General features: G+C 35.2%; 2 protein-coding genes across 2 annotated transcripts; one reads left to right on the top strand and one right to left on the bottom strand.

Annotated features, from left to right (window-relative positions):
* Nucleotides 1–1062: 1062 nt before the first annotated feature.
* Nucleotides 1063–2178, bottom strand: LOC130719899 (uncharacterized). The gene is made up of 2 exons (XM_057570496.1): nucleotides 1966–2178; nucleotides 1063–1794 (listed from the first exon to the last, which is right to left on the bottom strand). Exons 1-2 carry the CDS (start codon nucleotides 2176–2178, stop codon nucleotides 1063–1065), a joined length of 945 nt encoding a protein of 314 aa, XP_057426479.1.
* Nucleotides 2179–8733: 6555 nt separating this feature from the next.
* Nucleotides 8734–13107, top strand: LOC130729449 (uncharacterized). Its single transcript, XM_057581223.1, has 3 exons — nucleotides 8734–9910; nucleotides 11593–11854; nucleotides 12532–13107. Exons 1-3 carry the CDS (start codon nucleotides 9009–9011, stop codon nucleotides 12706–12708), a joined length of 1341 nt encoding a protein of 446 aa, XP_057437206.1. The 5' UTR covers nucleotides 8734–9008; the 3' UTR covers nucleotides 12709–13107.
* The last annotated feature ends 47 nt before the right edge of the window (nucleotides 13108–13154 follow it).

The raw sequence follows: 13154 nt of genomic DNA on the forward strand, positions 1-13154 counted from the left end.
AAGGAAGCATGGGAAAGGAGAAGGGTGTTTTTGTAAAGTTATATATATTTAATTAATTTATTTTTATTATTATTAACTTATCTGAACCGTTTAAATTAAAAATATTAAATCCAACGGTAGAAAGTGGAACTGAAGCACCGTGGGGTAAAACCATGAAAACATGTCCTCTCTTGCACCTTCTTACATAATATTAAAAATTGCTAAAAAAAATAATTTCTATGAAATTGAAACCGTACCCATGCAAATTTAGAATATTAAAATCACAATCAAACTTCCACATTTTTTATCAAGTAAAGTAACTATTCAATCAAAACATACTCCAAGCAAACAAACAAAAATGTCACCCCTTGAAGTTAACGCAAGGATAGTTCCAAAACTTCCATAGGAATATGCTTTTTCTTTTGGTCATTTCTCTGTGTTTCAAATTACTCCTTTTCTTTTTAACTAGTGTTCTTTACCCCGTGCGTTGCACGGAGATTAAATTTATTATAAAGATAAATCAGTAGTAATGTGTTTTTAACTTAGTTTAGTCTCTTTTGAGTAATTATTAAAGATATGGAATAAAACATATGTCACAAACATGTAGATGAATTGACCACAGTAAAAATATTTATTCGATGAGGTTTGTAGATACCTCAAAGTGTCATTACTTGAATAGTAATAAAAAACACATTTTTAAGTAATGCATTACATGACAATTAAAATAAGATAAACATAACAATGACAACAACATGAACCCTATAGCCTTTGTAATCCATGATTAATGTTAAAGACATCATAGCGGAGCTTGTTGTCAATCAAGCATATTTGTGCTATAGAACCTAGAAAGGAAGAAAAAATTATTAGTGTAATAATCAGTAACTAATACAAATATAAACTGTGTATAATTTGAAAGTGGTAAACTAACCTTATAGAAACGTCATTATACCTTCAAATTAGATGATCAATAACTTGCTTGATATCTTTTTTTGCTGTATAACAATAAATATAATACCCATATCAGTTTTTATATTTCTACCATTTAAATTGAAATTACTTATAAGATAAATAAAAACTTACATGTCAAATATTATCAAAGACTTCTTGATACACTACGTTGCGTGTAGTGTTTGATACAACTCCTTCGTCATCTATGATAAGCATCTTCAACCCTTTTCTAGATTTAACTCTAGAAAGTGCAACATATAGCTGCCCGTGAGTAAACACAGGCCTTGGCAGATACAGTCCAACATGAGATAAAGATTGCCCCTGACTTTTATTTATAGTCATTGCAAAACATAGAGCAACAGGGAATTGTCTACGCTGGAATTTGAATGAAATGTCAGAATTAGATGGAGTTAAACTCATCCTTGGAATAAATGTTGTTTCACCCATATTGTTTCCATTTAAAACAGTAGCAACAATTATATATTTAGTCAAAGCATTGACTATCATTCGAGTGCCATTACACAACCCTGCAGCTTGGTCTATGTTTCGAATGAGCATGATAGGGACACCAGCTTTCAGTTTAATTGCATGGTTTGGAAATCCAGAGCATTTGAAATCATTTAAGAATTCAAATGTAAACCATTCTGCATTGACACCCGAATCTTCGTCTGACTTCCACGGAGTATCACAACTCAAATATTCTGTTTCATCACCAGGAATCATTCCTAACATAAAGTTGTTAATTTCCTCTACACATTCAAGTGTTGGTGCAAGGATCGCTCTTTCTTGGAAGAATGAATTTTTTTGCAAATTATGTGCAAGTTTTGGATATGCAAAATTAACTAATTCAAGCAACGGTTCCTTACACTGTTCAATAAGAAGATATGGAGGAATCTCAATAAGTGTTTCTTCCTCATCAATCGTTTTAACTGTACCATCTCCCACTTGAAGCAACCAATCAGCAAACTCTTTTATTTCTGCTGCTGAAGAAGTCGATGTAGAATTTTGCAATCTCATATTAATAGTCAGCTTCATTACCTTGCAATGCTTCCACAAATATGAAGAATTGATAGCGGAACCGACAATTTCTGAACGACTTCCTTTGGAAATAACTGGAAGTATTTGTCTAAAGTCGCCTCCTAGTACCACAACTTTACCTCCGAATGGAATGTCATAACCATGGGTAAACTGAGTCTTCATAATGTCATTAAGAGATCTGTCTAAAGCTTCAAAGCAATGTTTGTTTAACATAGGTGCCTCATCCCAAATAATTAGGCTTGCTTTTTTCAATAATTCAGCTTTTGGGGAACCGTGACGAAGATTACAGGTTGAAATCTCATTTATTGAAATAGGAATAGAAAACCTTGAATGAGCAGTTCTACCTCCAGGTAACAATAGCGATGCAATTCCGCTAGATGCGACATTTAAGACGATAAGGCCCCTTGAACGCAAAGCAGCAGATAATGTATTTCAGACAAATGTTTTTCCAGTTCCTCCAAAACCATATAGAAAAAAGAATCCACTGTTATCAGACAAAACAGCATCCAGAACATTCTTATAAACAATCTCTTGCTCTGAAGTAAGAGAACCGACCAATTCATCATGGATCTTTACCATTTCATCCCTATTATAATTAAACTCATCTGCAATGAATCTATTTTCAAAATTATGAATATCTGAAAATTTAGGGTATGGTAAACATGGAAATTCCTTCAATGACCTTCCATTGCCTTGCAATATTTTTTCAATCTCAATCAGACATAAGTTCTGTAATTCTTCATCCTCTATACGAATATCTGAATGAAATTAAATGAAATAAGGTAAATAATTTAAATTGGAAAATTAATTTAAATGCTTCAATTTTGATTTTTTTTTTACATGGTGAGAAAGAAAATGAATTTACACAACTTTAAGTTACATTCGTAATCACACTCACCATATTTTGATAATTTCAATTTAGAATTATTTTTATAATCTGGTAGTAGTTTTATCTTCTAGACATTAAACACAAAACGACTATACATGTTAAATCAAGTTATTCCAACAATATGTTAAACAAATACGGAAATCAAGTTATTCCAACGTTCTAGAATTATACATGTTAAAAAAAATACATGCATACTACTTCTTAAGGGATAAAAAAAAAATCTAATTATGGCTTTAAAAATAATTTTGATGAAATACCTGGAATGTTGAGTGATTTTCTTCTGTCATATAAAATCACATCACTTAAAAGAGTCCAAGACTTTCTCCAAACTTCTTGTGGCCTAGAAATCAAGTTTGTCATCAGCATTCTGGTAAATAATTTCCTTAGTTGAGATCCGGAACCAAGCTCACTTGCAATTGAAATTGCATCAACATACTCTCGGTCATCCTCCAGTAATCCCATTGCTTCGCATGCATCGCGGAATGTGGGATAAACAACACCCTTTACAGTTCTTATGCTTTTAAAACTGTCACAACCTTTTTGCCTATTTAATAAAACATGCATGTAGTAATTTTCTCCCATTCCAGGAGCAATAAATTGCAAGCGACCAAGAGAAATGCCTCTTTTCCTAGGAAGCCATATTGTTGATTTTTTGTTGTACACAAACTTGGAAGGAAATTCTGCATATGTGAGATTTCTCCCCTCCGAGTACTTCTTGTTGGCATGCATCCATGCCAAGAATTGAGTGCCCATTTTAGTTGAGTTTTCCTTCACAACTTCCAAATCGTCATTCTCTTTGAATAAAACACTTTGTTGGTTTGGAAGATGAAATCCTAATCTCAACATTGGAGGCCACCTATCATGAATATCATATTTGAATGTTCTCCACGCGGCTTCACATGGAGTAAGGTACCTGCAAAATTAATTTGAGGAGTAAAGAACTAAATTCAAATGATATTAATCATAAACTCATGTTATATGGTAGCTCCATTTTAGCTAAATTTTTATATTGTGTTATGTTAGTTTTAAACTTCTCTTCTAATGTTATTGAGAGTTTTCCTGGCTCACTTCACTAAATGGATTTTTTTCATCTTACTTGTGTCAATTTTTCATTGTACAGTTGAAAGCTTTATACAGAAGATAATGGCATCAGATGTCCAAACTATGACTGAGAAGGCTCCAATTATTATGTGATTAGTTCCTTCTCAGATGGTTGAAATCTTCAGTTTTAGGACCTATTGAATGAAATTTTTGCTGGATACCTGAAGAAAGATTTTGAAGATTGGTGGGAATTCGTCTCTAAACTATCTGAATTAATAAACTGTTTTCATTTCTCTAATAATTTTATTGCTTACTTTTGTGACTATACTTTAATTAGCTAACTATAGGCTTTGGGATGTGATAGCTGATTAAATAAGGTACTCCTTTATTGAGCCATTTTATGATCATAAGGGCTAAGACCTTATTATGCCCGGAACTGTGGAAACCATTTTATGATCATAAAGTGGAAATAATCTGACTTGTTATAATCCAGACATCAAGCCTCTAATTTGTATATATCAATTCTTAGACTATAAATTATTATTCTTTCTTAATGAATAAATAATGTGAAGCCAAATCAGAGAGTTATGGAATAAAAATCCTTTACCATTTTTTTCCACTACATTAGCTTACGAAATTTCATGTTTTCATCTTAAGATGGTTTTAATCAATTACTTAATTTTTTTTCACGCACAATTGTTGGAGGAATTTATGCATTCAATGCAAGAATAAACAAACAATAACTCAATTAATTTCTATAGTAAAACATATTTGTGACTCGGAAAATTACCTGCAATCATAATATTGCTTGATTTCATCTTGTTGTTCAGAGTTGTCAGCACCGGTACCACCATTGGATATCTGAACATTGACTCTATCAGGTCCTTTGTTAATGTACTTGAAAAGATATTTTATAGCATTCGACTTATTGCAGTACTCAACATTGATGTGTCCTTGATAGCGCATAAGCAAGACCGGGTTATAAGGAACAACAAAACCATTATCGAGAGGAACTCCTTTCTTCAAAATTGTAATCCCAGTTCTTCTTCTTTTATAAATTGGATAACCATCATCATCAACTGTTGTGCAATTCTGGAATTTTTTTGGAAAGTGTTTAGAACACTTTCCATCGACCATGCAAACTGACTTAGGGTCAACAACACCACATGGACCATGCATCATGTATGATGATACTGCCTTGTATAAATTTGGATAAACTTTAGGATCAGGAAGCTCTGGAGAAACATGTTTGTATATATCCTCAATTTTTTTAATTTTGTGTTGAGGTTGAAGCCACAAAAGTATGTGTGCATGAGGTAACCCACGCTTTTGAAATTCTACCGTGTACATTCCTGACATAAAAGAGATATGATGAAAGTTAAACATATTAATGAAAAAAAATTACTGAAAAAACAAATGAAATAACAAACGAATGAACTTACCCGCATCAACCTTTCCAAATATCTTTCCTTTCTTTAAATCAGACATTAGGTTGTCAAGCTTCATCTTAAAAACACGTACACAAATATCCGGCTTGACTTCTGCCTTTAAATTTATGTGACGGACAAACCTCTGAATCTCACCCCATCCAAAATTGCAAGTAGCCGTTATAAATAAATCTGGATAACCAAATTTTTTGCAAATAGCCATTGCATCTTGACAGTTATTAAACATATAGCGGCGACCACCTGTAAAAGAAGGCGGTAAGATAATTCGCTTTCCAACTGATGAGGGATCAGTTTCTCCATTGTCAATTGCCTCTGCTACACCATTTAAATAATCAGCTCTGATTGTTTTTTGGTTACGCTTTAAGTAAGAAAGTCGATTAGCTTCAACCATAGTATAAGTGTCCACCACAAATTGTTGAAACAATCTCCTTGAATTTAAAACTGTACCAAACTCATTATTTCTAGTCTAGAGGCGAAATGCAATGAATTGCCTTAGAGAAACAGTGTGCCTTTTATAAGTACCCATGTTCCTGAATAGTTCACTAATAGGAATGTCTTCCCGAAAACCATCTTCACCATATGGAAAAAGTAAAGGGTACTGCAAGGGGATGAATGCAATATGCGTTTCATGGATTTTGGTCAAGAAACCATCTCTTAATTTGACAACAACATCCCTACCAAATTCCATATCATCAAAGTCACCAACGATCAAAGCTGCGACCTCATCAGCCGTAGGCATATTGTAAGTTCTAGGATCCTTTCCCCTTGCTCGAAATAGACGCACAGAGAGCTGAGAAGTTTCATCAGAAGATAGATGATCACGAACCTGCGAAAAACTCTAGCAAGTACGTTATTTTGGTCAATCATTTTTTTTTAATCTTCGACTAATGAAGTATCAAGCCCTTTTCCAGATCCATTGGAGCTGCATTATGTTTAAAAAATACGTCAAATAATTACTCGTAGATATATAGACAGCATAATATATAAGGACAAAACGTATAATATTAAAATTTTGGATTACCTAAGCACTCTCATCCGATTTGTTGTTTCGTTTCGTGTATCATATATATACAATTGAGCAAATTTTGGGGGTTGCCCTACTTGCAGAATTAAGGTTCCAATTCGATGATAGTTTTGTCCACTTAAAACAAACTGTGGAGGGCCTCTTCCGTCATTGATAGAAGATTGAACCTTACCACCCATAGAGGTAAATGCGAACATGTTGTTATATGCTCTGATATTTTCCTTAAAATTTGTAGCTCTAGGATCTTTGTCTGTCCATAAATCCATTAGTAACGATGGAGGATTGCGTAGAAAAGGCAAGGTAACTTTCCCTTTCAAACAACACAATGAAAATGCAGCTTGGCCAGAGCTTTTTATTTTCCCAGTTTTCTCATTAGGCCACATTAAAGCATTACAGTAGAAACAAATACATGTAGGATCACCAAAGTCAAGTATTTCTGCAATTAGTGTAGAATGAGGTTTTAGTATATTATAACTATGATCTTATATTAAATCATGAAAAATTTTAATAGATTAAAATAAATGAAATTATGAACCTGTATCTTCAGCCTTTTTAAGCAACAAAACAATATTCTCAGGGATCTCAGGAATTGGCTCTTGTAATGGTTCATTGTCTTCACAAACATCGTTGTCTGCATCTATATTTAAAAACACATTCGTGATGCCAAGTGTTTAATATGTAATGAGATAGAAACCAATACAGTAACCATGGTAGATATTAAAAAAGTTATGAAATGATAAAGAAATAGAAAATTAAAATAACCTGAAACATCTTCATCGCTGCTAAGTGTTCCAACATCAGTTATTGAATTTTCCGGTAAGACATTATTGGTGCTAGAAAAGGTTTGACCTGCTTCTACCATTTGACTCATCACAATTTCATTCTTTGACAATATACCGGATCTCATCTGCTGTAATTTCAACCTTCTATATAGTCTAGCTTGAGAAAACTGATATTTTCTAAGAGCAGTGTGGGCAGCTTGATCAAAGTGTCCATACATAACACTACCAATGGTTTACTCTAATTTTTAATAAAATATTAAAAATACCGTAAATTAATGGCAAATCTCTTTATTAAAATAGAGAAATATTTTCCAATCGTTTCTTATTACCCTAATTTCCATATTTAGGGTGAATTCCTTATTTAATTTAAATTCATCATTTAAGTTCTGTACATGCAATATTTATTTAAAAAAAATTAATGCTAAATGATCATCATAATTATACAAAAAATTAATTCCTTAATGTAATTATTGTGTGAAAATATGTTTGACTCAGTTCATATCGTTCAAGATATTGGTTGATTTGATACTCATTCAAAATAAAAAACAATTAATATCTGATAGTATTTTATAGCATTAGATTTAAAAAATAAAATAAAGGAAATAATTCTCAATTTTATAGGAAATTGAGAATTAGGGTTACTCAATTCTAAAAATGGAAGAAAAAAAGAATAATGACCGTCGACAACCATATTTGCTGCGGCCTGAAACAACGCACGGAGAAATTCAAAATCAGTCTTGACTTTTGTTTTTAAATCATTTTGGGTAGATTCATTATTGACTTGTTCTGATTCATAATAGCATGGTCCTTTAATGGAATTTAATTTTGATGAGCTAGTTAAGGTAAATACCAGCTTTGCGTCAATTCAAATAACGTGGATGCGACATCTAGAATCAATGGCCGTAAAACAATAAATATGATTTGGTCAATGCCTTCAATTATATAACATAAAATGAAAAACATTTAATTATTATAGTAGTAGGCGGTGTAAAAGTTTGAAGAAAATATAGCAACCTAAATTAATTCCACCATTTTTTAAACGCTGAATTGACAGAAATTGTAAATAAGGAATGATTTCAATGTCATTTGCAAATTCTTAGATTGGTCAATGCATTTACTGATTTACTCAATATTCCTTCAATTTCTACTACTATATATCACTTTTACACCGCCTAATGAATAGTTCAAATCAACACCATTTAATTATTATTTTGATTAAGTTTTGGTCAATGCATTTACAGAATTTGCATTCAATTTGATTTAAAACGCACATGTGAAAATTATTACGTTTTTATTGTTTTTGCATCAGAAGCTTGGAAACAAATTAATTAAGAGTCATTAAACCATAAAATGAAAAACCCCATTCTTTGATTAATGGGCTAAAAACTGAAATACGTAATTGGGCTTTTACAATTGAGGTCCAAAATAATTAGGAGGTGACACTTGTCATGTAAAGAGGGGGTGGTGGAGAGTGGGTCTTGAAGTGCCAAGTCATGGACGTGGGGCTCACAACCTTCCTCTTTTCTAAAGTATATAGATTCCTCACACTATTTATCTATCATTTTGTGTGTATGTGTGTTGGTGTTTCCCATCATTACCGTAAGCTCCTCTCACACTCCGATTCTCAAGCACAAGACAACATCCATTGAGATAAGCCGAGTGAGAGAGAGAAACGCTAAACCCAACTTTCTCCCGATTGGTCACAAAATAGAAAACAAAATTCTCAAACCCAAACCAAACAGGGATAATTGACATTCAATTCACAAATTCTGAAATTCAAGACAACAAATCACAAGAGAGAGAAAGAAAATAGAGAGAAAAAGAAGAGAGAAAACGGAGAGAAATTCCCATAATATGTAATGCATCAGAAGAAATCAGAGGTCCAAATCGGAAAAGAAAGCGTCGGCGTCTCTTCCGATTTCAACCCAACACCGCCACTTCAACATCCACCTTCTAAAATCCACCACCACCGCCACCACCACCACCACCACCGCGTCGTCTCGCACCACCAAATCGACATTTCCGACGATTCCCAACAACCACCTCCGCCGCGTTTCAAGCCACGAAACGCGGCCTTCTTTTCCATCACCTTAGCCGCCCGCAGCGCCGCCTTCCGCATCCTCCGCCGCCTCAAGCGACGCCGTTCCGTCCTCCTCCTCTCCCTCCCGTTTCTCTACCTCTACTTCCTCGTCTCGCGCTCCTTCCTCCTTGACCTCCTCTCCGCCGTCGCGTTCTCCGCGGCGCTTCTCTTCTCCCTCAACGTCGCCTTCCCGCTTCACTTCCCTTCGTTCCCTGTCAGCCTTAAATCCTCCTCCGTCCCCCGCCCCGCGCCGCCGCTCCCCGTGTTCTGGACCATCGGGTCGCGGCCGAAATCGGAGAAGAGGGTCGGGTCCGGGTGCTGGGTGCAGGTGTTCGGAAACGGCGACGTTTACGAGGGGGAGTTTCACCGGGGGAAGTGCTCCGGTAGCGGCGTGTATTACTACAGCATGAGCGGGAGGTACGAGGGGGATTGGGTTGATGGGAGATACGATGGGTGTGGGGTGGAGACCTGGGCTCGTGGGAGCCGCTACCGTGGGCAGTACAGGCAGGGACTGAGGCATGGATTTGGGGTGTACAGGTTTTACACCGGCGATGTGTATGCTGGGGAATGGTCTAATGGGCAGAGTCATGGTTGTGGTGTTCACACCTGTGAAGATGGAAGCAGGTACGTTGGGGAGTTCAAGTGGGGAGTTAAGCATGGCCTTGGACACTACCATTTCAGGTGAGTTTTTTTTTTTTTTTTGTAAAAATGGTTTCATATTTCAATGGCTGCTTGTTCATATGTCCTGTGTGATTTTGAGTAGAGTGTGGTGTTGTGTGTTGGATGAAATTATAAGGTTAAGGTATTGAAAGGAATGAGAATGCTCACAATGTAAAATAGTATATTTGTATTGATAATTTGTGGTTAACTACAAAGGATACAACACTAACACTTATTTATGTTATTAAGGATCACATATTTCTAATCAAATAAAGAAACATATTAATATACATGATGAATATATGGAAATGTTTTAAGTTATCCTGTCTTCCTAATTTGATAATATAATCCTGATTACATAGATATAGGATTCTACTTACATATTAAATGTGATTCCTAATCTTAGTAGCGATGTAGTTTCTCTTATCCCTAGATTATGTGTTGGTTTAATTTGCGTACGTAGTGTATAACTTTATGTTACATACAGCATTACAGTTTAGTTTGCTCTATATGGTGGATTCGACTTAGGCTAGGCATTTTATGGGTGGATAGAAAATGATGGAATGGAATGGGAATACTTTTATTTTTTTCATGTTTTTGAAGTTTTGTGTTGTAGTTTGCTCTAAGTGGTTTGCTCTATATTTATTTTATTTCATGTTTTCAATGGCTGCTTGTTAATGTGTCCTGCATGATTTCAAATAGGATGTCATGTTGTAGTTGGTTTGATTTATGTACATTGTTTAGTTTACGTGCAACATTACAGTGTAGTTTGCTCTATGTGGTGGACTCCACTTCGGCTAGGCAATTTTTGGACGGATCGAAAACTATGGAATGGAATGGAAATATTTTTATTTTGTTTCGTGTTATTTACTAAGTTGTGTTGGAAATAGTGAAAACAACTTTTGATCATTATTTTCGGTACAAAACTTTGAAACACAGGAAACAGATTGAAAACAGGGTGGAGTCTTGTAATTAAAATTTGAAACTGAAAAACAGAAAATAAAAATACAAACCAAACAGACCCTTAAGAATTACATTGAATTGTTCAAAATAGAATAGTTACAGAACTATTGATTGGAATGTTGTGTACTTTTACTTATCTGAGTAGTTTGCAGAGGGAGAGATTATGTTAGCAGACCCCAATGAAAAGGTATATGCTAGACAGCATAAGGACGTCACAGCCCACAGAGAAATGGAAATAATGGGATATAAGTAATTGGAGGAAAATAATAAAGGGAGGTTGGGTGAGAGAGACACGAGCGTCGAATTTCCTGTTGTTGTCACTTGTCAGAGATGCTTCTCTGTTATCCTTTTTTTTCATCTTTCTCTCTGTTGTGCAATGATCTTGATTCAGATTCAGGGAGAAGAGTGTTATTCAATATCTGCTCTTTACCTTCTCTGGTCCAGTTTCTGACAGACTATCTGCTCTCTCATACGTGCACTTAGCAGATACATTGTTCCACATCTAATATGACACAAAATGCACTTGTCCCTGCAAGTCTAACTGTAGTTTGTATAATCAAGGTGGACCGGGATGTGCCACAATGGGCTTAATCATGTTAAGCCTTTCATCCGACGAATAACTATTTTGAACTTATTGTTGAATTTAGTTATGAGTAGAGTTGTCTGCCATCTTTCTCTTTTCTCATCAAGAGAACTATATGTTGTATTTTTGTTGGAACTAATTGCCTTAACTTTATTAGGAATGGAGACACATATGCGGGGGAATACTTTGCGGACAAGATGCATGGGTTTGGGGTATATCGTTTTGCAAATGGTCATCGATATGAAGGAGCCTGGCATGAGGGCAGAAGGCAAGGACTTGGAATGTATACATTTAGAAATGGTGAAACCCAATCTGGTCACTGGCAAAGTGGAGTCCTTGACATTCCAAGCACCCAGAACACGACCTATCCAGTTTCTCCTGTCGGTGTCAATCATTCTAAAGTACTCAATGCGGTGCAGGTACATTCTTTATGTTTATGATTTATTTCCCTTTTAGGTTTTTTTAACTATTCTTCCCCAAACTATATAAAGGGCAACATGGAGCTGTAAAGCTCTTGCTAGAACAGGGTTAAGGGAAGGGTCGAACCCATTTGTATTTATTTTAGGTAGCTTTACCTTGCATTTACTAGAGTCTGATTCCACAATTTAAATGTATTACCTCCTAATCACACACATGGCAGCACTCCAACTGCCCTTCGTTTTTTTCCGTTATAAATAAAGAAACATGGATAATGGTGAATATTTTCTCTTCTTTTTCTAGTGTCCTAAATGTATCAGTGTGGAATCTGGATGAATCTGTCTTTACTGGTGACTGAATTTGTTATTCCAATAATAGGATGATGTCCCAATATTTTCTCTGTATGACTTTGTTTTGGTGGTATTCTTATTTATTATAGCATCTCATTTAATTGGGCTATTGGAAATTCAGGTTTTGGTTATTCCTTGTGCTTTATTCTAAATCTTTTGATAGTAAAGCTGAGGATACATGCATATATTTGGGCATCCTGTCCTGTATGCATAATATTAGCACAACCTTGTAAGCGGAAAGACAAAACTAACCGTAGACAGATAATTTATGACATTATGAGCTTTCAATTTCCCACAACTAAATTTGCATTTATTTGCTAAACAAATAGGAAGCAAGACGAGCAGCAGAGAAAGCCTATGATGTGGCCAAGGTAGATGAAAGGGTAAACAAGGCAGTAGCAGCTGCTAATAGAGCAGCCAATGCAGCTAGAGTAGCTGCTGTCAAGGCTGTGCAAAAACAAATGCATCATGTCAACAATGAAAGCTTCCCAATTCCTGTTATGTAAGACTATCAAGTGCTGCCTTTATATTAGTAGAGAAGCTGGAGATTTTAGAAGAGGATGGTGGCTAGCGGCAACACTAGTTTAAACAGCTTCACGTCCATTGCAATTTTCTCTGCGGCCTTATGCTTTTATTGATTTAATCTTTGATTAGTCACTCCTAGAACCTCACCACCAGGTGAGTGGCTGAAAGAAAGCAGATCTGTTATCTATCTGCTGCGGTCATTGTATAGAGGGAGGAAAGGTGATAGCATTAATGTGCTAAAACTATTTCATAGATAAGTTTTTGCTCCCATTCACTACATTTTTGTAAATTCATATAGATAAGAATGCTGGTTTGCAGGTGAAACCTACCAGCTACTGTTGTATTATGGCTTGGTAAAATAAAGAGAGAAGAAACATATATATTGAGATGCATTTTTTCCCAACTTGAAGTTATTTTTTCTTTACGT

Source organism: Lotus japonicus, chromosome 1, assembly GCF_012489685.1.
Source record: "Lotus japonicus ecotype B-129 chromosome 1, LjGifu_v1.2".
In the NCBI taxonomy this organism is placed as follows: Eukaryota; Viridiplantae; Streptophyta; class Magnoliopsida; order Fabales; family Fabaceae; genus Lotus; species Lotus japonicus.

Excerpts from the sequence above, each read along its gene's own strand:
- LOC130719899 (XM_057570496.1), bottom strand. The coding sequence starts at position 2,178 with ATGTTAAACAAACATTGCTTTGAAGCTTTAGACAGATCTCTTAATGAC. Across the intron at positions 1,795-1,965 it reads ATTTGTGGAAGCATTGCAAG|TGTAAGGAACCGTTGCTTGA; the intron begins GTAATGAAGCTG and ends CTTATTGAACAG.
- LOC130729449 (XM_057581223.1), top strand. The coding sequence starts at position 9,009 with ATGCATCAGAAGAAATCAGAGGTCCAAATCGGAAAAGAAAGCGTCGGC. Across the intron at positions 9,911-11,592 it reads CTTGGACACTACCATTTCAG|GAATGGAGACACATATGCGG; the intron begins GTGAGTTTTTTT and ends TAACTTTATTAG. Across the intron at positions 11,855-12,531 it reads AAGTACTCAATGCGGTGCAG|GAAGCAAGACGAGCAGCAGA; the intron begins GTACATTCTTTA and ends CTAAACAAATAG.